The sequence below is a fragment of the Desarmillaria tabescens genome (assembly GCF_030435595.1).
Source record: "Desarmillaria tabescens strain CCBAS 213 chromosome Unknown EV420scaffold_13, whole genome shotgun sequence".
In the NCBI taxonomy this organism is placed as follows: domain Eukaryota; kingdom Fungi; phylum Basidiomycota; class Agaricomycetes; order Agaricales; family Physalacriaceae; genus Desarmillaria; species Desarmillaria tabescens.
Genome location: NW_026848312.1, coordinates 804,221 through 824,752, shown reverse-complemented (window position 1 = coordinate 824,752; position 20,532 = coordinate 804,221). Strand labels below are relative to the sequence as shown.

At 47.9% G+C, this 20,532-nt stretch overlaps 8 protein-coding genes across 8 annotated transcripts; 3 read left to right on the top strand and 5 right to left on the bottom strand.

Moving 5' to 3' along the window:
• Positions 1-401: 401 nt before the first annotated feature.
• On the bottom strand, positions 402-2,345 carry EV420DRAFT_1641548 (uncharacterized protein; the record flags this gene model as incomplete). Its single annotated transcript, XM_060477252.1, has 4 exons — positions 402-778; positions 829-970; positions 1,023-2,282; positions 2,331-2,345. 4 exons carry the CDS (start codon positions 2,343-2,345, stop codon positions 402-404), a joined length of 1,794 nt encoding a protein of 597 aa, XP_060332348.1.
• A 1,230-nt stretch (positions 2,346-3,575) lies between these two features.
• On the bottom strand, positions 3,576-5,695 carry EV420DRAFT_1478741 (uncharacterized protein; the record flags this gene model as incomplete). Its single annotated transcript, XM_060469526.1, has 7 exons — positions 3,576-3,776; positions 4,286-4,368; positions 4,608-4,674; positions 4,850-4,934; positions 5,176-5,266; positions 5,349-5,551; positions 5,595-5,695. 7 exons carry the CDS (start codon positions 5,693-5,695, stop codon positions 3,576-3,578), a joined length of 831 nt encoding a protein of 276 aa, XP_060332347.1.
• Positions 5,696-6,045: 350 nt separating this feature from the next.
• On the top strand, positions 6,046-8,126 carry EV420DRAFT_1268135 (cytochrome P450; the record flags this gene model as incomplete). The annotated part of the gene is made up of 11 exons (XM_060467428.1): positions 6,046-6,232; positions 6,289-6,613; positions 6,667-6,815; positions 6,867-6,982; positions 7,034-7,139; positions 7,198-7,211; positions 7,267-7,456; positions 7,506-7,587; positions 7,644-7,760; positions 7,863-8,005; positions 8,047-8,126. 11 exons carry the CDS (start codon positions 6,046-6,048, stop codon positions 8,124-8,126), a joined length of 1,509 nt encoding a protein of 502 aa, XP_060332346.1.
• A 228-nt stretch (positions 8,127-8,354) lies between these two features.
• Positions 8,355-9,776, bottom strand: EV420DRAFT_1535676 (uncharacterized protein; the record flags this gene model as incomplete). Its single annotated transcript, XM_060472840.1, has 5 exons — positions 8,355-8,377; positions 8,432-9,086; positions 9,153-9,317; positions 9,398-9,463; positions 9,774-9,776. The coding sequence occupies 4 exons, from the start codon at positions 9,774-9,776 to the stop codon at positions 8,628-8,630; spliced, it is 693 nt and encodes a 230-aa protein (XP_060332345.1). The 3' UTR covers positions 8,355-8,377; positions 8,432-8,627.
• A 2,086-nt stretch (positions 9,777-11,862) lies between these two features.
• EV420DRAFT_255729 (uncharacterized protein) lies at positions 11,863-13,261 on the top strand. The gene is made up of 3 exons (XM_060481437.1): positions 11,863-11,988; positions 12,040-12,962; positions 13,018-13,261. The coding sequence occupies exons 2-3, from the start codon at positions 12,362-12,364 to the stop codon at positions 13,089-13,091; spliced, it is 675 nt and encodes a 224-aa protein (XP_060332344.1). The 5' UTR covers positions 11,863-11,988; positions 12,040-12,361; the 3' UTR covers positions 13,092-13,261.
• Positions 13,262-13,678: 417 nt separating this feature from the next.
• EV420DRAFT_255633 (uncharacterized protein) lies at positions 13,679-15,201 on the bottom strand. The gene is made up of 5 exons (XM_060481436.1): positions 15,171-15,201; positions 14,944-15,115; positions 14,425-14,889; positions 14,130-14,372; positions 13,679-14,080 (listed from the first exon to the last, which is right to left on the bottom strand). Exons 3-5 carry the CDS (start codon positions 14,771-14,773, stop codon positions 13,815-13,817), a joined length of 858 nt encoding a protein of 285 aa, XP_060332343.1. The 5' UTR covers positions 14,774-14,889; positions 14,944-15,115; positions 15,171-15,201; the 3' UTR covers positions 13,679-13,814.
• A 2,189-nt stretch (positions 15,202-17,390) lies between these two features.
• Positions 17,391-18,694, top strand: EV420DRAFT_1535650 (uncharacterized protein). The gene is made up of 2 exons (XM_060472839.1): positions 17,391-17,641; positions 17,690-18,694. The coding sequence occupies exons 1-2, from the start codon at positions 17,416-17,418 to the stop codon at positions 18,610-18,612; spliced, it is 1,149 nt and encodes a 382-aa protein (XP_060332342.1). The 5' UTR covers positions 17,391-17,415; the 3' UTR covers positions 18,613-18,694.
• A 305-nt stretch (positions 18,695-18,999) lies between these two features.
• Positions 19,000-20,011, bottom strand: EV420DRAFT_255495 (uncharacterized protein). The gene is made up of 3 exons (XM_060481435.1): positions 19,806-20,011; positions 19,622-19,752; positions 19,000-19,564 (listed from the first exon to the last, which is right to left on the bottom strand). The coding sequence occupies exons 2-3, from the start codon at positions 19,714-19,716 to the stop codon at positions 19,042-19,044; spliced, it is 618 nt and encodes a 205-aa protein (XP_060332341.1). The 5' UTR covers positions 19,717-19,752; positions 19,806-20,011; the 3' UTR covers positions 19,000-19,041.
• Between the last annotated feature and the right edge of the window lie 521 nt (positions 20,012-20,532).

Sequence of the window (20,532 nt, the reverse complement as noted above, 5' to 3'; positions counted from 1 at the left end):
CCGAGCCTTGGTATCTAAGAATGGTTCCAAATTTAACGTCGCCATCAGCCAGAAGAGGTAAACGGGCATTCAAATACGGAAACATCTTGATCACTATCCAGCAGCTTGGCGTGAACCTTCTCAAGCGGCCGTAACACTGTCGTCCTACCCGGAACTTCTCGAATTTGAGAGACGACCAAGAGGTCGATGCACCTATCAGCGTACGTTCGCCTCTGAGTCAAGCTCTTCGCGCCGAAGTTAAACCAAAGGAATCGCCGGTTGAAAACTTGAGAGCAATTTCAGGGCCATCGTTGGTGAGGAGCCTGATTGTCCTGCAAGCTATTCAGCCCGGTTAAACGTTACACTTTGGTTGGGCCTCACCAGATTCATATCCGATGACAATGAGGACGGACGGAGGAGTACTATTTAATCATGATGTCAGATACGTCCTCTATCCATTGCAGCTTAATTAGCGGTCGTCTACCGCACGGCATCATGGTTAGCAGCAGCTGTCCGCTCATTTCCGGTCTCCTTTCCTGGTTTGCTTGCTCCCACATCTCCCTCCATTGTGATTCTGATTCACCTGTCTTGTCCCGAAACGTGTCGAAGAGCCCGACTGAGATGTCTACGGGGAACGAGATAAAATTGAGGCAAATCACACCCACAGCGTCGCTCCCGTGTTCCTGGGAAAACCTCCTCTCTTGTGCAGTGATGTGCTCCTTTTCGGTAAGATAGTAGCATTGCACGACCCATCTAACATAGTGATAGTCTCGTGGTCTGGGATCTTCTGGGTACCCTTCTAAATGAAATATTAGGTACGAGTAAAATGGCACAAAATTTTGAACGTACCCTTCCGGCGTTTCTGCTGTTTCACACAGAATGTTTTGTGGTTTTCTGAGAGCTTTTGGCATGACGTGGAGCAGAATTCGGACCCACAACCCGTACATCGTAACAGTCGTCTAGTTGTGTGTGGCACGCGCGGAATATTACACTGAGGGAAACGAAGTCAGGATCAGTTAGTAGGTTGCAGTTCTTGGACATACCGCTGTATTCATGCAGATGCTATACTCCTCTTGTCGAAATGTACAACGGCACCCCCAACGCTCATCCACTGCATTGCGGAGCTGCCGCCATTTCTCCACCAAAAAACTAGTATCCCGATCTCCCGGATCGTCATTCAGGAAGGAGAAGTCGATATGCCTCAAAGAACGATATGTAGGTCGTAAGACGGACCGCCATATGGTGTTTATGGTGAGGAGCTCAAATAGCCTGCGAACTGCGAGCATATTGAGATCTTGGGGCAACGACAGAAGGTGTCCATTTTTCGAAAACCACGCCAGTGATACGATGATCCGGTTCTCAACAGCTTGTATGATCCATTCGGGGGCACCTTCTAATGCGGGGGCGAGGTATGCGAATGAGACGGTGAGATGCTGAGCGGCGCGTTGCATTTCTTCTGGATACTTGTCAAGGTAGTGACGGATGTAGGTGATAAGCCGGCATATCCAAGGTATGGATTGCTTTAGCAGGGAATTCAAGCGAAACTGATTGTTTTCTGTGCAGAGAAGGAAAAACATGACCATGTTGTTCCGCAGCACGTCCCAAGGGAGGGGAACAGGGCGTTCTTGAACGAAGGAAATGATCCGGAATAGACAGTTCATGAGACGAGGCATGGGGATGGCATTGATAGTGCGGGATATATCGCCAAAGACTGCTTGGTCATCATCCTGTATCCATTTTCTAATGGCAATATACAGAAAGTTGCAGACTGGAACGTGCTCTTCAACGGCGACTATCCAAGCATTCGTCAAATTGATGAGCAGTCCCGGGAATGAGATAGCGAGGGTCCTCTTGACTTCATCTAGGGAAATCATTTCGTACATGTATTGTACCGCGTAAGTTGGCGTGTTCGTAAAGTAATCCAGGTGATCGGAGGCGACAGACTTTACAAAATCTGCATATTCGACAACAATGTGATGCATGATATACATGCACCATGGAGCAAGTCGAGGCCAAAATGTCATGACCTCACGATGTATGCGTACATCTGTACGGAATTGCGATGACTGTGATACGATACGATATATTCCGCGAATACAGACATGTATTTTCAGGAGCATCGAAGAATGGGTCACTCGGTCAAAAGTACTGGGTATGGAGAACTGAGAGAGGTAGACGTCAACCAGATAGATTATTCGGGGTATGTTAATTGGCGTTTCAAGAATGATATCCATGAGATCCTTGATCTCGGAGAGGCTGGCTGCAGTTCCGCCAGTTAGGGTGCTCGTTGGATATCGCCTTCGCTGAGCAGCAAATAAGTTAATGCTACATAATGGAAACTTTCACCATACCATTCTGCGGTTCATGACTGCAAATTTAGCAAAATGCGACGGTGGTGGTTGGAGAGAAGTGCTGTTTCCGACCCGCGCTTGTGACGCGACATCACGTGCATGTTGACAAATGCCGTCGGCATTACATCGGTCCGCTGTTCCGTGCTAAGTGCTCGGTTTGAATATTTCCTGAGGTTGTCGTACAACCACGCTGTACAGTCACTTGTATGGCCTATTTCATTACAACCGCACAAGTACGAGACGTTGATAAGAGCTGTTGGAAGACAGAGTGGCCTTCCTCGTGTTTCCTTCGTGGCACGGCAACTTGGTTCCCATGTCATTCCAAGGACCATGAGAATGCTCGCACGTCGAACCTGAAACAAAGGGAATACAAGGCAAGGAATATTGCTTCAACCTGACATTCAGCCGTAGCATTCCAGTAGAATGCTGGGAGCGAAACGAAGCAATGAAATCAAATTTGAACTCCCCGTTCAAAAACAGCATGGTTAGCCGTTCTTCATCGCTACAGAAATGAAGGAGTAAAGACAACCGAGAAGATCTTGTAGCTTTGGTCGTCAAGCATTTTGAGTCGTCATGTCCGACGCGTCGCGATTGGGCCGTCCGGCGCGTCCACTGAGTTACTACGTGACCGTGAGACTCGTTTCCTTCCAAATTTGAATTTGAAATCCTCATGCCGTCGCTTGCAATGGCCTAGTTACGTTACGCTTCTTGCTTATTTTTCGCACTGTGCTTTCTGGGAAATCTCCGTCGCGGGGGACTCTAGAACTCTCTTCCATTTTGCGTCCGTTTGTACATACAAAGCATATAGGGTCAAGTGGTCTACGCCGTCTCGAAGTCTTCCAATTCACTACTGACATCTACTTTTTTGACGGATTCGGTATTCAAGCTTTAATTCCGAAAAACATAGGCAAAATCCAAGAAGATGTACTATACGGATTTTTCCGTCCTCAATTTGTTTCCCTGTGTAGGTATAAATTGATAACGGATCGTGTTTTCATTAAAGTCCCAATCGAACTATAATCCTTCGACCCTTGCTAAATACCGAAAATAGCGGGGACCTCATCGATATTTGCATGCTTCCTTGAGCTCCGAAAACCATCAATCTGAATATTGAATGTTGACATCATCTTGATACAGGTATCTAAAACCGAGCTCGGCCAAACCCGCGATTTCTGGCATTCGAGGGAAACGGATCTCTGTGCAATCTAACTATCCCAGTCGAAAAATGCGTGCTGCATGTATCCGTCACTCATCATTGACGGTAACCCCTTTCGAGGCCATCTCTTCATCTTTGATCTTCAGGATAGATTGCTCGAAACTGGAGCCAGGATACCACTCCTGAGTCAAGAATGTATGCTTTGGCCTATTAAAGGAGGGTTGCCTCAGTCCTATCTTCTCGGTGGGCAACGGTAGTCTATCTCCAAACTTAAACTTTTCGTTCTGAAACTGTTGTCAGTCTGTCCAGTTGATATATCTGATTTCACATGATGCTCATTGCTCATCAGTGACAGATACACGGATCTCAAGCTAAGCTATTTCTGTCATACGCTTAGAGGGCCGTAGGCTGCCTTAATAATTCACCCTTACCGCGCAAGATCGGAACACGCAAAGCGCGTGCGTCCTGGGCAGCCCTACTTCATCCGCCCTAATTAGCGCCTCGTGGTTAACTATTGTTGGCGGGGACCTGCTCAAGGGGATAGCCGATTCATTGTAAGATCGGAAACTGTTCCTTGAGACTTCGGTACCGTTAGCGTTGGAGTACCGCACCCAAGAGCGAATATATTATTTTCGGATTCATTTGATGGTCAATCGTTATAGCGCGCTGCGTTACTTCATTACAGCATGAGGCGGGTGTCCAAGCTAGCAGATTACAATTTCTAAACTGCTCAACGCTTGGCGAAAATGTCGTACTTTTCGCTTCACAGCTTCATACTTAAGGTAGCCTACCTACCTACGCTCCCTTCGATGACTTTGACTGCACTGTTGTCGAAGGATTTTTTCAGGATCTCGAGATCTTTGTCTGTACGGATCTGGCACTCTGGCTCGGAATAATGTCGTCAAGCAGAAAGATCACATTGTAGCGACCGGTGATCAGACAAGGGAGATTCCGCGAATTCAGGTGACTCATCCTCGCTGGCATTGGAGTGAGAGAAAAGGATTCGGAGCCGGCGGGATGCCACGTGACAGGAGTTGTCTTCTTCCTCCATCACTGTCAAACCCCGGCGCTGCTGTTCAAGATGTGAGGGCATTGCCGCTAGGACAAAAGGATTTACTTACGGTACATTTCGTGTTGATTCCTTGGATTCCGAGGAAGCTGATTGCGCTCGTCGCGTTCTAAATCATTCTGCCGTCCCAAAATTCAATTGAAGCTGGATCCCCCCGGTTCAAGCGGCGCGACTTCGTTGCGACAACGAAGATCAATATGAAGATAGCATTCTTTTGAATTGTCGAGTTCAAGTAAGATGTTTGTTAAAGGTAGACCCATTCGTTTCGTCGTCATGCTTGGAATAGTCATGTACTATGTGCAGAAGCCCAAATCCCGCATTCACACCGTCCCCAAATATCCCTTCTTGGTCAGCGCTGATTTGACATATCCACCGGCATCTGTAAAAGCGAAGGCAAACGACAGCAGCGTATTTTTCTAGGCCTGCAGCCACAGAAAACATGTAGAACTATTCTACAAAAGGGCCGCGAAGACTACGCGAGCTGCCTAACGCCACAGAAGTTCTCGAAAAAAATTGTGGATTTTCGAGTTCGCCGATCGGTATTTGTTATCCTCAGGTTTTCCCTGATGATGTCAACGCGACAATGTTGTAATCTCGCGTACGTGTTTCCCATAACTTACCTCTGGCCTATGGCATTGTTTGTTGAATCAGATGCTGAAGCTTGCTTCCTGATACGCATCCAGATCCCGGCTGATTGCCAAGGTGTCCGGGCTAGCCTTCGTTACTCGGATAGTCAGCGACAGTGCAATGATCTGAGAAATTCTCCAGGAAATCGAGCACGTCTGGAACGAACAACTGTATTTCCCCACGTTTATCTCGACCGCTTGAAAGTTCGACGGCAAGTGGGTGGCGATGACCTTGTGGTTTTGGTGACGCCGCCACTGTGATCCGACGGTCGGCGGCGCCAGATCAGGCATTGCCTTTTCCATCACACTTCTCCATCTCCCAAGAACGTATCCACTGTCACCGTCCGAGTGAATTGTAGCCACAAGTACCCTGTAAGTTCAAAACTGTATGATAGAAATCAGTGATACTAAACATACCGTCTTCTAGGTTCACATGCCGCAGCTGCATGGCCTGCCGGGGGGTCTCAGCCTTATTGTTCCCATCCAAACCAATGTTCCCGACTGAGCTCAACATTGATATCAAGCATCAGTATCCTACGTCCGTTCAAGCCGCCCGCTGCTGTGCAAAAGTCTCCATGAGACTCGAAGGTGCCTGTGCATGTGTACAAACTATTTCTGTGACGCGGGAGGGCTGCCCTCCGACTTCAGGGACGGATACAAAGCGATGGATCGCCCATTACCAATTGCTTCCTCACACTAATTTCGAATCTTATTGTCAAGATACAGATTTGGTCGTCCCTGAATTGTCTTTCCGAGGAAGCACAAAAGACGATTATTTGCCGTCCCATATATAACGAGGCATTGATATAAACCTCGATATTCTCTTTTTTCTCCCGCCCTTCCTTTTCGCTTTCTTCCGCCGCTATGGCTTCTTTCCTTTTCTTGGACTATGTCCTTTTCCTTGCGAGCATCTATTTTCTTCAACGCCTAGTTTCCAAACGACATGCACCTCTACCCCCTGGTCCTCGTGGCTACCCTCTCATTGGCAACATCTTTGACATGCCCACCGACCGCCCATGGCTGACTTTTGCCCGTTGGGCTGAAATATGGGGTAGGCAGTCACTTTTTTTTCTCCGCGTGTAACTGGATTTTGACGCGTCACGACAGGTGATGTCTGCTCCCTGTCAATATTTGGTCAATCTTTCATCGTCCTAAACTCTTATCGCTCCGCCTATGCCCTCCTTGACAAACGCAGTGTCATATACTCCGAGCGTCCAAATTTAGTGATGGCCGGTGAGCTCATGGGTTGGAACGACATAATCGGCCTGGCTTCATACGGCGAAACCTTCCGTGCTCATCGCAAACTCCTTCACTCTGTTCTCGGAAGCAAGTCGACGATACGGACATTTTATCCTATGGAGGAGCAAGAAGCGCTCACCCTCATGAAGCGGCTGCTCGACTCTCCAGAAAAACTTCATTCGCATATTTCTCAGTAAGTCATGCATTGTCTGCCGTAAGTGAAAAAAAATATTGATCCGTTTCTAGGGATGTCGCAGCATTGGTCCTTCGCATCACCTATGGTTACGAAGTGAAAAAGGAGGACGATGAAATGGTGGCGCTCGTGAACCGTGCTATGGAAGAGTTGTCGGTTGCCTCTACTCCAGGACAATTTTTGGTCGATATCATCCCGATGCGTAAGTGGCTTGATCTAGCCGCGACATTCCATTTTTAACTCGAGCTTCTAGTGCGTCATCTTCCGGAGTGGATACCTGGCGCCGGATTCCAAGTCAAAGCCAAGCAATGGGCCCAGGATTTGCGTAACATGATAAATGTGCCTTACGACATGGTCAAGAGGCAAATTGTGCGTACCTGGTGATGCGCATGCAGAGTGTATTGACTGACAATGTTCTAGGCTACAGGAGAAGCCCCAGAGTGTTTTGTGTCAAATCTGCTTCTGCAAGAAACCGAAGGTGTACAAGAGCATGACCTGAAATGGGCTGCAGGCGCGATATATGCAGGTTCGTTTGCACCTCGAGGCTACTCTAATTGGAAACTAACGTACGCCACGAATTTTAGCCGGCGCTGACACTGTAAGTTTTCCAATCGAATCAGTACGTTCCTCGGTTATTCATGAATTTTTTTCAGACTGTTGCCGCTCTCGACACGTTTTTTGTTCTGATGATGTTGTATCCCGATGTTCAGAAAAAGGCTCAGGCTGAGCTGGATTCTATACTTGGAGGAGACAGACTTCCCACGTTCGATGACCAAGAAGACCTGCCGTATATCAACGCTTTGTGCAAGGAGCTTGTCCGATTCCATCCTGTCGCTCCCATCGGTATGTGCACCCGTTGGCTTGGTATCTTTAGATTACTCATTCCCGACAGGCATCCCTCACGGTACTCTCGAAGATGATGTCTTTGAAGGGCATTTCATTCCGAAAGGATCGGTCGTTTTCGCCAACATATGGTAGGTGCCACACTGTCCAATATTTGTTCATTCCATTCAACATATCTCGCGAATAGGGCCATGACGCATGATCCCGAAGTGTACAAAGACCCAATGACATTCAACCCTGAACGTTTCCTCGGTCCCAATCCTGAACAAGATCCTCGCGAAGTAAGCTTTGGATTTGGCAGACGGTATGTTTATATTTATCATCTCGGCAATGTTCCATGCATTTATGACTGTTTCTTCTAGGATATGTCCAGGCGAGTTGACACACCACAAACTTCCGTTCCGAGATCTAATCCCCTTTCAGGACGTCTCTTGGCTCAAGCGACAATGTACATCGTATGCTCCATGGCGCTCGTTTCCTTTGATATATCAAAAGTAAAAGGTGACGAGCCTGTGTTCGATCCCACCCACGGCAGTGTCAGGTATGTCGGTTTCTCCATCCCGCGATGACACCACGGTCTCACGCACGAGGCAGCCACCCCGCACCCTTCAAGTGTAACATAACTCCTCGGTCAATACGAGCTGCGGAGCTCATTTCACGACACGATTAGTTCCGACGCTTTCGTATTTTCCCTTTGCATGACAGGATCACGCCGATGTCTAATACTCGGACAATTGCTCCTACCGTTTTTGTTCTTCGTTCTTCGTTCCTCGCGGGCTCCACTGTTTGTTGCATTGCATTGTATATTATCGCCCCCACTCACATTACGAGTACACCATCACCATACTTAGCACCTTATCCCGTACTCTACGCATTTGCATAGCCAATAGTAACATAAAGTTACTACTATTATTATTACTCCTTCGTTACTACAATTAATATTAGTTATATACACCCTTCGTGTTCACTACTTACAAGCATACTGTCTTTGTTACTCGTTGTATTTTTGATGGACTTCTTGCACCATGAAATGCTTCGGTGCACTTCTACATACCGTATGTCAATCATGTTTATGGCGCCCCGGCGCCTCAGAAATGGGATCATGGTTCTGTGATGTGCTTCTTCAGGCTTCCCTCGCCCATCACTTCGTTCAATTCAGATGAGCCGGCAACTACAAAGAATCGTGAGACTTGCGAGCTCGAGTGGGTACTATGGCTGTCCAGTTGCCTGAATCCTGATTGAAACTCGAGTCAAGCATCCTGTCGCGAATAGCGAGCTTGGGCCGACAGCGGCGCGCAGGCAGGGGCTGTGCAGCAATGGAAGCAATGTACACAGGCAAACGAGCTGGTACTGCCGCCGGTAGTAGCGTCATGGAATCAACAATGTTCGTTGACCAAGAACATGATAGATTAATTACCGTCATCAGTACGCGATAAGGCACCGCTTGGGCAATAGATTTATGATGCCATTGAATCATTACCAGGAACTTGCGATGAACTGATCCTCGCCGCTGATCTGACCTCGAGCCGACGTCCGCGCGGTTCTCGTCCCGGTTAAGTATCACCCCTAAAGAGCGTCCAAGAATCTCCGGGCTACGGGACGTGATAGGCTGCGTGTGTCGGAAGGGATTCTAGGTCTGCGGAGTGTTGAAACCGGAGGCATCAGCGCACAGGACTGTACTGTTAGGATCACGTACCTGGCTTTCTTCAGACTGAGGTTTGATACGTACTGAGGGACTGTAACTGGTTTTGCCATCCCGCAAATGTTTCCGGTTGCTGTGGTCTTTCCTTTCTGTATTTCGGGAGGGAAGATGAGAACGGTTGATTGGAGAAGATGTTTCGAATCTCCCCGGTAAATGGAACTGTAATAAGCAGATTTCTTGGCCAGGACAAATGGCGTCAGAGGGGTGGTATACGCAGCGAAAAGGAATAAAGGTCTCACCATTGAGGAGATCGCATCCCGAGCAAGGGGTATGGTTTGATCTTCACCTATACTAGTCTTATGGGCCTGTCTTGAGGATTAGGACAATAGTCGAAGGAGAGACCGACGTATTTACGCCGCCGAGAATATCACGCTGACCATTTATCCGACCGCCTCCTTCCAACCTGCCGGCTCGTGTTGATTTGCACGTCTTCCCCAATGTTTCATGTAGAGCACAGCTGGACTTGTTATTGTCAGGTATGATTATGCCACTGTAGGAGAAGGGAAAAAAATCAAATGAAGTGATACCCAAACCGTTTCAATGACATTCGACCCGCAAAACACAATGAGAAAGTGAATTTGTGCGGGCGCTATGTGATGACGAAGGCGAGTAGACCATTTCGCCCAGTCCATCGCTGAGTTCTAGTACGCGACTCCTGACCCAGATCGGATAAAACGCGCTAGGCAAAGTAAAAATCAGGTCATCTCTCGGACATGAAAATTTCGCCCGGCGATGGATTTTAGGAAATACTTAGCTCGACGGCGGTGATCATCGTCAGTCCCGGGTGGTCTGGGAGCAGTGAGCACAGCAAGGCACTGTTATATTCAGTGCGGGAACAATTTAGGTTTCCCTCTGAGGCCGCCCATTAACGAGGGCTGCGCTTTAATATAGCATTGGCGCTTGAGAGGTATCAGCCGATGTGGGCGGCGGATTTGATATGAAATGGAGCGACGTACAGGCATGATTGGCGGGCATGAGCTCATCATCCTGGCGGTTGTTCCGCAGTGAACCCGACGCTAACAAGGGTTCTAGCTCTTCCTCACAATACTCTCTAGGCACTGTCAAAAGTCCGAATATGCGGCACAATCGTAACCATCGCGGTAAAATGAGTCTCTGGATCGCTGTGGGGTAATTCAGATTTGAGCCAAGGACTGTGGAATGATAGAATACCATCCCGAATATGCGATGAATCACCAGTTCATCGTACGGTCTGGACTCAAGATCTGCGGGCCTCGCTAACATACGGTTTTATTATCCACCAGCTGCCCGGCTACCAAAAAATCACCAGAGGTAGTAGCCCATAGTTGGCTACTGTCCCTAAGAACTAGGAGAAGAGAAATAATAACAACAACCTGCCTTCCTGTAGCAATCCAGTACTTGGGTGGGACCAGACGAAGACTGACTAGAACTCGTAGAGAAGACGTTAAGTGGCCTAGGTCCACCGATAGCCTATGTCGATGTTATGGACATATGCTTGTTTGATGCCTAGACTCTTCGCACTTCTGAACTTCAGTTTATGAGATATGACTGGTGCAGGCCCTCCGGCTTTTGAGAAACACGCATTTAGTGCGCCTCCCCTCGCATCAGTTCAGGTATCGTAGCCTAAACCTTTGTTACAAGTGGTCATGATCTCCGAGAGAAATGCCACGAACGGCAAGTACTGTATCCAAGATGATGTCAGTTTACTTCATTGAAAATGGCAACAAGGAAATACTTCGGCGAAGATACAACGTAGGTGTCCTTGAAATCTTCTACTTTGTGCTGATTTCTTGTTGGAGGAACGTTAGCTACTGGGAAAGGATGTCTGCATCCAGAGCTTACACGACGCATGATCGTGATGCAAACACGAAGAGGATGAGATGGCGGACCGCCCTAGGTCCCTGCCAAAGTGCCGAACCAATGATATACCTGTCATAAGGTTAGGGTTTCCGCGTCGAACGTGTAGGGTTAAGGTTATCTTCTCTCTTTCTCCCCCATGTCGTTCGTCGTTCATTTTCTCTGGCAGCTACATAACATCGACCGACGAGCTGGCAGCCCATCTGAAATAGATACAAGTGGTGCTTTTGGTTCTTTCTCACCCTGATATTCGCTTCGGACGAGACTAGGGCATGAAGAAAGCAAGAGACTTGCAACGGTAGCCCAATTTCTGCAAAACGGCAGTACATCGAAATTATGGCTGCTACGCTACAGGGAATACATGGTAAGCACATTCTTATTCTTTCATGTTACCTCTCGAGTCTCATGTGTGATAGATTCATGCCCCACGGCCCGACCAACTGTCCTTATCGGCTCTACACTGGGTCACGGCACTCTTGAGAACCGGACAGCGATGTTCCAGGATACTACTAGAGGGTCTTAAAGATCTAGAACTGGGAGGACACTCGGTGTGGGGTGTGAGTATATGCGGAAGGAAAAGGTGCATATACTTACTCGTCCTCCCCCATCCCTTGGCTGATGAAAGTCCATGTATACGCAGCGCCGATTAGTATCATCGGGGAGCGTCGCTCTTATCTATCGTCAATGTCGGCGGATGTAAGGGCAAGAACGATGCTTTGCGGCCATATTCAGTAACAGCGGTATATGCGTGCGAGCGAGGCCGAGTAAAAAAGCAGGGTATCCATTGATATCCAGCAGAGTTTTGCTTCGGAGAGAAAGATGTGTGTCATGGTCGTATCTCGCAGCCTTATACTAACATGTGTGTAGTTTAGCGTTCCGGTGGGGAGCCTGGTCTTTCTTCACGAAGTCACCAAGATCCATGCTTCTCAAAGACTTGCCAAGACGTCGTTGTCCTAGTCGTGTCCGAAGGTTCTGCACCGCGATACCAGCACTTGTGTGTGTTTACTATCACTTCCCTAATCCTGGGCTGACGTCTGCATTGCAGAGCTCGTACACGATGCGCTTTACAATACCTTCGTAGCCCAGTGCCACTTATTCATCAGACACTTGCGAAGTCAGAGTTGCGACTGAGATTAGGCGCAACGTTGGAGACCGGCACTGAGGAGCTCTGTTTTCGGAGGCTGGCATATTGAGAGGTCACTTGTCTTCGCTAGGGACTGTGCACTCCGTCATTAGCGGGCTCTTCCCCTTATCGTTGTCAACACGTCCCTACTGATCCCGTACAGAAAGGGACACTATACCATGGGAATACTTGCACGACGTTACCAAATGACAGAGGGAATGCATCCTAGCCTACGCTCTGCATTATGTTTGCAGTCGATTTGATCCTCAGTGGAACCTCCCCCTACCTGAACATGTGTACCGATCGGCTAGTGACGGAGTTGTCGCGTCCCCGTAAAGATAGTATCTTTCCTTTGGATCTATCAACGGAGCCTGCGGCCGTATCAGGCAACAAATCGCGCCTCAGGAGTGGAGGGCCCTGCAGCGTACGATGCCGCGACAATCTTTGGGCGGAAGGGCAGACATTCTGGTCCGTTCTTCGCAGATGTAGCCGCAGGAGGACAGTGCCTGATCGTATTTCTCCCCTGGTCAGTTGGCCATGCGGATATTTTGCCCGCCGCAGGTACTATCGGACTTCTACGACTGGTACAAAGTCAAATGCAAATGGCCCTAATCCAGCCATGCCGTCGACATATCCTTTCGCTCATATAACGACACTCCTTGTGTTGCAAGGCCGTCATGCCATACCTCCCGAAAACAAGGAAAGACGCAATGGGGATAGATACCCCCATGTCTCGACCTCGCGGCGTCTTCAATCACAGGCGGTGGGGCCTTGTAACACCAACGCTGGTCTCACCAACATGGGGGTTACGTCAGCTAAGGCATTGATAGGACAGCGCCATGAAGGTCAGTGATATCAGTGATTTCTTGCCGCATTATCGTTGATATATCGAATCATCAGTATCCCCTTCAATACACAACCTCTCAAGTCTTCCTCTTCAAACATTCATGTATACGAACCAATGGTCGGACTAGCTCTTATTCGTCAGTCAACGATTCACCAGCCGTCGGAATCGACACGAACTCTCCAGTCCTTCTCGTCGAAACATTCAGGTGTTAGATCATAAACCGATGTTTCAACTCATGTTTCCCCTTCGGTCAACGATTCACTGGTCGTCGGAATCTTGTTGACATCTCGGGACGGTTCACCACAATGCATGCGTAGGTTTCACCCCGTTCCTGCAACTCGCACTGCTTGAGGGTCGCTGGCGGTCTGATGCATACCAATAGCATTCGGGTTATGACGCGCATTCTTGTTCCCTCAAGAAGCTGTCTAGCGTTCAACATCGGCTTCTTTCCGTGGTCCTGCTTGTTATGCCACAGGCTGTGCACCGGAGGTGTATTATGTCACTGACTCTGGCGCGGTGTGAGCCCACCTTGAATCTCGGCGACCACACTGTCCTGGTTTTTGGACCAAATCGCCCAAGCCATACCAGCTTGTATAGATGCCAATGTAACGGCTTGCTGAATAGTGCTCTCGTCTCAAACCTAGACAAGCTAGTCGCGGAAAAGGTACGGCATACGATTACATAGTATCCATTTTGCACTTAACGCATTCGCAGCTCTTTGCCTTTAAGTTATCTGGAAGCTAGCTCCGTAAAGGAAATATGTCCCACCTAGGGAATGAATTCGAGTCGTCGGCTCTTTATCTTTCCCCTTCGGAACCAGAAGTCCTTATGTGAACAGGAAATGTTATCGCTATACGTATGCTATGCCCGTTGGCACTGATTTGAAGCTGATGGTACGCTCAAGGATGGCGATGTTTTGACCTTCTCTATCCCATAGATTGTCTATATCCGACGATGCGCGAAAGACGCGGCATTGATATAAATTCAAGCGACGATAGACGCCGTCGCCATAATCTGTACACGTAAACGAAGAAAGTGTATTGTCCAAAAGAAAAATAAATAAGGACACTAGGCAATGACAACATCCAACGTCTCCGCGCTTGTTGCAGGAATACCCTGGACGCAGAGAGATCAGCATGATACAAACCGATAATTAAGGACTTACGGAGTAGGCAGTATATGTTTCGAGAACCACTATTTGGAAATTGCCAGACCTCTGTGACCCGTAGAAGAAGGACGGCGTGAGTTCGGAGTAGTACTTGTAAAGGCCTGAAGTCGTGGGCTGAAGGTCCTTTACGAGCGTTGTCCCGTAGAGCTTGGAGCTGTATTCTCCTTCGGTCAGGAGGACAGTGATGGAAAGCGAATTCTCTTTGAAGTAACGACCGGATGACCAGGTCAAGTTGAATGGCTAAAGGTCACAGCCATGAGTATGCTACGAGAAGGAAGAAATAAATGCTCACTTCGTTCGCAGAGATCGTCTGGCCCGAGGTTGGAGAGTTGAACGTCCCGGCAGCGACCAAAGTGCCAGCGAGAGCGGGGATAAGTGAGACGAGGGTTGTGAACTTCATGGTGCAGTAAAGCGAGCTTGATGGAACCGATAACTTTACGTCGTTTATATACCGTCAAGCTATAAGTCTTGGCGCCGTCATGGACGGAGAGCTCAGGCCATTCTATTGCGCGAGCATACGAGTATGAAACGGCAAGACAGCGGTCGATACAGGACTTTGAGATCCATAGGGCAGTGCATGCCAACCTAGATTTTGTGGATTTGCGCCATCGACGCCACATGAATTTGAAAGCCGCACCCATCGGTTTGAAAATACCGGGGCTTTGTTTGTTGTGCGGGGTACAAATTCGTGTAAGAGAGAGGCTTTTTATGAAACGTCAAGATCGTACTCTGGGCACTGTCAAGGTTCAAGGATGTTCTGTGGAACGCCAGAATAAATACTTGATCACGAGATAAAGGAAAATGCGCGTACTCGTGATGTTCTTATGACGCGAAGATCTCTGGACCTTCGAAGGCAATGGCTATCAGCCTTTGCTCCGAAGCACGTTTGACAGTCACTTGATCGTAAATTTAAGCGGGTGGACCCTGGTTAAGGACTGTCAATAATCATGCTGTACTTCTCCGCGATGTCAGGAGTCGAATTTCTGTTGCAATGTGGTGTCATTTCAAGAAGATAACAGAAAATAATTTCAAACGTACAGTCAACCCGGTTGATTTTCCCTGAGGACGAGGTCATTCAAATCGTCCGTATATTGTTATGAAATATAGAGCGGCTGAGGCTGTACACCCCGTTTCAAGATTTCAGTAGAATTTTGGTCTTGTGCACTTGCGTGAACAAGTATAAGACACCAGTTGCGCGATTTTATGGAGAAGACATTGACACTTGTACCGCACTCGCAGAAGGTAAGTAGAAGGACTTAATCTTTGATATGCGAACGGTAAGAACCGGAATGGAGATCCGTGTCTGGAATTTGCTGTATGTATCAGATGAGGCGTCGAAAGGAGAAGAATACGTGCTCACGATGAAACTTTACATACGGTCCAGCGAACCTGGTTACGGAGGAGCAACAGTAAACATTGAGAGAGGCCCCTAGAAGCTCTCACCTTGAAACTTTGTCCAGACTTTAGCATATCTTAGCCCTGAAAAACCCGACGCTTTTGTCCGGAGTTAGCATATTTTAGACCCCCCCGGAGACCCCCAACTAACATAACTTTGTCCGGAGTTGACATTTTTTGGGCGGTGGAGACGGGTGGTGAGCCGGGGAAGGTTCTCTAAAGAGCGGTGGAGATGATACAGGCAAGACAAAGATCATGAGAAATTTGCTCGATTCTCACCCAAGCCTTTCGTGAAGCACCAAAGTTAACAAAAATCGGGGAAAGAACAATTTTGGATGCGGAACAGGCAGTTTCGGGCAGGAGAACTTTGTCGGAGATAGCATATTTGCGACGCAAATGTTGCATATTTAAGGCCTAATTTCCTAGGATTCAGACAAAGTTTGGAGAACCTGGGGGCGAGTCAAAGGAGAAAAGATTTTACGCGTTTGTTTGGCGCAGTTGATTCTTGAGAATGTCACCCTTGCCAGGATGCCGCCGTCACTACTGAACTTTCCATGAATCTATGTTGTCAAATCGGATTCGACTTTTGGAGGTTACAGCCACGACAGTATTTTTGGAACTTTGGCCGCCTTCGACTTAATTTTTGGACCTCTGACGTCCTCATAGGACATTGTCACTCACCGTTGGGCTCCTACAAAGCTCTGGGAAAATTTGACTGCTTGAGGTTCACGTCGCATTACAATCTGTGGCTTATGACGCTCGTAGGTATTCCTCCATCCGTGGCTTAATGGTGCTAATTTAAATCAATGCCAGGTCTATTGGGTTTTTTCAAGAAATCATCCAGCTTGATCAATACTATCTGAACATACTATTCAATCAAGTTATCCAACGCTGTTTTCATCGTAGCTCTTCGGCCGGGACACGAAACTCAATTTGATTCTATGGCATCTATTCAAATTCCAGACACCTGCGAAGATTCAAGCTCACGCCCTGACAACCGTATGTCTCTTTACTTGGCCAATCTTCGTGATAATTGAACCCATTATCTACAGAAGTGATTTCCACAGGAAAAGACAGGTTATGTGGTGCTCTTCACCCCCACTGCCATAGCTTCATCACCTCGCCTAACTCTCATTATATACCCGCTCCTCCTCCAGACCAATGTACCTTTATGCTGCGCTCTAACTTTCGACTTGGTGCGGTTGACCCCATCCAAGCGCCTCAGATGATTCTCCCCGAAAATGCATTCTACGCCACTATTCCTTGTTGTCCCATGGACAACGATGTTGATCATCCATATCTAAAGTACAAGTACATGTGGACAAACGCTGCTGACAAGGACATCGTATTTGCAGAAGGAGATCGAAACTTATCTGGGGTAGCAACTCTGTCGAAACACTTCTTTCAGCGTCTCTGAGCTGCGGTTAAATATGCCGTGGAAAGGTCTGAGGAGATACGAGAACGTCGGACTGAGTCATTGCCAATCATATTCGCTCATCCGAGTCTATACAAGATAGAGCACTTGATGATACCCCCCGACCTTCTACAGCGCATTGTCAAAGATGCCCCCTTGTTGATGCGCATGAGCATCAATCGTTTGGAGACACTAAAGCTTGACCCTCAGACGATTTTTCTCACAGTCGGCATGATCCAGGGCTTCTGGATAGAACTATGCGGAGCGCTGGATTACATCCAGTTTTTCCGTGACGCGATTGACTCGGGCCCGAGAACCCGCAATAGGGTCCATACGCCGTCTAGACCGTTGTTACACCATTTGATGGGTGGTTTTACGGATTCAGATGAATATGCAAAAGACCTCTTTCGCGCTGGAATACCAGTGTATCTAATACGACCGCTGAGTGCATTTCCAGACAGAGAGGTGCTTGACATGGTTGGGCTTACCTATCTTCCCATTGAAACGGAGCCGGCCAGAGGTCCGTATCATACCATCACGACTGGTACCGCATCCGATAATAGGAAGCTGTTTGCCTATAATCATCTCGTCTATGCGGATGCCTTTAGCACATGTTTTGGGCCCTGGCCACTGCTTGCGCCAGCTAAGTCTGGATCCACACGTTCAGTGACGCAGAATTCTTCTTCTAGCTCGTCAAAAGGCGAGTCCATTCTCTAACTTATCTACACGCTTACTAACTGGTTCCCAGATTCATCCCAGTACCTCGATAGATTCTTGGAGCTGACCGGAGACTACGCTCCTCCTGCCATAAATTCGTGGTTTCATGCAAATGCAGTCAAGGTTAACCGATTCTCAGCAAAATACCAACAGCGCAAACATCTTCCGTCCGATGCCAATTATTTCTTCCCAGATCCGCATATTTTTCTTGATGTTTCTAATCGTGGGCGTACAGCATATCTTCATATGTGGAAACAAATCAGTTCCTTTTGGAAGTACAGAGCGAGCTGTAATAAACCGGATGCTCGTCCACTTTCCTCTGAAGAGTGGCGCGATCTTCTCGGTATTCCCTTGAAAGCATCGACCGAGTCTGAGATTCGGAAACAAGTCAAAATATTCTTGGGACCGTCCCCTGATAGCAAAGGAGTGAGTTATCATCTCAATGCCTCCGACTTTAACCTTCCGATTGAGAAGAAAGAGGCGTTGGAGCTCGTATGGGAGATATGCGAGCCGAATTTCCGTTTCGAGCTTCTATCCCTTGACGTTAGGGCAGCCGCCAGGTCGCCCAGATCACAGTCAACTGGAGATGAATACTTCCAAGCAGAAAGCACGTTCAGAATAGAGCGGCAGACGAAATTCGGATGGTGTTTTCCCGATGCCTTCTCTTCGCCACAATCCGCTCGGGCTGACTACGGGATTTCGTCGACGCACTGGAGTCGAAGATTTAAAAGGCTGAAGTACTTGAGGAAGCTCATGGAAGGATGGGCGGATCCCCCCCGGCGCGAAGTGATGACGATTCGGCCAGAGGTGCTGGAGAAGGAATCAAGAGTGTCGGTGGAATGGGAACAGGGATTGGTACAGCACTACGTTCAAACATTTTACGATTATTTTGGACGACCCGCTATTCTTCCTCGCCGGCTTCCAGCGGAATGCCAACCAGTATCTAGAATTTAGGACGCAGAAAGGAACTTGTATACACTTATATTTGGTCTCGAGTACGTGTTTACAATGTACCTCGAGTTCTTCTTGACTTGAAAAAGCTCGACAACTAAGTTACTCGGGATTCCCGGGGTGGAATTGGTTAAGTAAGAAAGATGATTCGTGCCCTATATACTTGGGAACCTTAATACTACGCAAGGCCTCGAAAACACTCAGGTATTCTGGAATTTATTGTAAGTCCGGAATAATCGGGAAAGATTGTAAAGAAAGAAACTTCCAAGTCCTACTTCAGGCGCGAAAGACTAATCGAACCACACTGGTCCATATCCCTAGTACTACCTACAGTCCATGGGATAAATAACACGTAGACCCAACATAGACCATACATCCTAGCCGATCACAAACAATGGCATCCTTTCCAACAGAGGAGAGGACTCGACTGTATCACCGAATCTGGCGCGAAGGTCCCGGTAATGGTGGCAGCGACGACAAGGAAGAGTGTTGAATAAAGGGATTAGAAATATCACTCCTACGCGCCGAGCGATAAGATGGCGGTGGGGAGCCAGTGTTCATGAGCTCCATCTGTTCATGCATGCACCGGATATAATTTTTCTGAGACAAGACCTCTTCTCGTGGCCATTCGATCTCTTCTTCATATGCGTTTCGAGAAGATTGTGATAGTCTCCTTGGGAGGTCGCATGCGAGAGATTCGATAGTCAAGATAGATGCGTTCCGCGAGGAGGAAGATGATGATGGTAAGATGGGGGTAGGGATTGGATCAGGTGCAACGGGTGTTGAAACAATGTCACCAGCATCGTTGTCACCAGCCCCGTCGCGTTTTACCTTCCTCTGCCCGAACACCAAGAGCAGAAGGAGGGTGAAAAAGACCAAGAATCCAGCGATAATGCCAATAATCACCCTCCCTGGAGTTCCAAGAGGTGGTAAGTCAGTATTTGCTGATGCTCCTCTGTGAGGAAACCGTAGTTCGTATGCTGTGTTTGTCTCAGACTAGTGTTTGACTTACAAAATGGGTTGCGAAAAGACAGTAGGACCATCAAGGCCCCGAGGAGTGATCAAGTTTCTATCGGAAAGTATAAACATGTCAGATATGCGCTGCATCTGGGGGGAGAGACTGCAGATTGGGAAGTGGAGGTTCTGAGACCCAAGCTTCGTTAACATCGTATAGTAAAAGTATTGATAAGGCTTACTCTGTAGCAGAAGTAGAGGTGACCGTAGTCTCGACCTCTCTGCTACTTGTTAGAGCAAACATTCTATGAAAACTCATTAGTCATCGAGGCTGAGGAGAACAAGCCTAAGGTGTCCGGGACTAACGCGAATATAGTATGTTATCTATGAGGTAGTTCGGGTCCGTCAGTCAGTACTGGAGAATTATCACCGAAACATCCAGGGTGATTCTCACGATATAATGATAATAAACCGAAATGGTCGTATACTGCCTGGACGCACGGGGAAATAAACAGTGCGAAGGGGAGTCCACTAATGAAATAGGGACGGGGGTCACTGAAGAGCGTAGTGGAATAAGATGTATTGATCTATGAGAAAAGAACAAGTCCGACCCTAAAATAGGACTTGTGAGCTTGAATGACCGAAGATCTTACAAAGATGCTACCGTGATGAGGGTGAATACGCTGATCATCTAGAAGTTGTGGATCAATCCAAATTTAAAAGGACTGGGTGTAAGCCCAAAGATAGACGTCACACTGACTAGGATACTACGCCGCAAGAATCTTACTCCATGATACATTCCCGGGCCTTGGGGGCTGACATGCTGGTTCCACAAGGGACTCGATCTTCCAATGTGAGATGGACTAATCATCCAGACGAGAGTCGTGAAGGACACAGATATCAATGATCATTGAACGGAATTGACCGACTCGGCGCTACCAGATGAGAAGTGCTCTTTCTTCGAGACAT

Bases quoted from the DNA above. Each gene is read 5' to 3' on its own strand.
- EV420DRAFT_255729 (XM_060481437.1), top strand. From the start codon at position 12,362: ATGTTTGCAGTCGATTTGATCCTCAGTGGAACCTCCCCCTACCTGAAC. The intron at 12,963-13,017 runs GTCAGTGATATC...TCGAATCATCAG, and splicing joins GATAGGACAGCGCCATGAAG to TATCCCCTTCAATACACAAC.
- EV420DRAFT_255633 (XM_060481436.1), bottom strand. From the start codon at position 14,773: ATGGGTGCGGCTTTCAAATTCATGTGGCGTCGATGGCGCAAATCCACA. The intron at 14,373-14,424 runs GTGAGCATTTAT...TGTGACCTTTAG, and splicing joins AGACGATCTCTGCGAACGAA to CCATTCAACTTGACCTGGTC. The intron at 14,081-14,129 runs GTAAGTCCTTAA...CTCTGCGTCCAG, and splicing joins AAACATATACTGCCTACTCC to GGTATTCCTGCAACAAGCGC.
- EV420DRAFT_1535650 (XM_060472839.1), top strand. From the start codon at position 17,416: ATGGTTGGGCTTACCTATCTTCCCATTGAAACGGAGCCGGCCAGAGGT. The intron at 17,642-17,689 runs GCGAGTCCATTC...ACTGGTTCCCAG, and splicing joins TTCTTCTAGCTCGTCAAAAG to ATTCATCCCAGTACCTCGAT.
- EV420DRAFT_255495 (XM_060481435.1), bottom strand. From the start codon at position 19,716: ATGCAGCGCATATCTGACATGTTTATACTTTCCGATAGAAACTTGATC. The intron at 19,565-19,621 runs GTAAGTCAAACA...GTTTCCTCACAG, and splicing joins GTCTTTTCGCAACCCATTTT to AGGAGCATCAGCAAATACTG.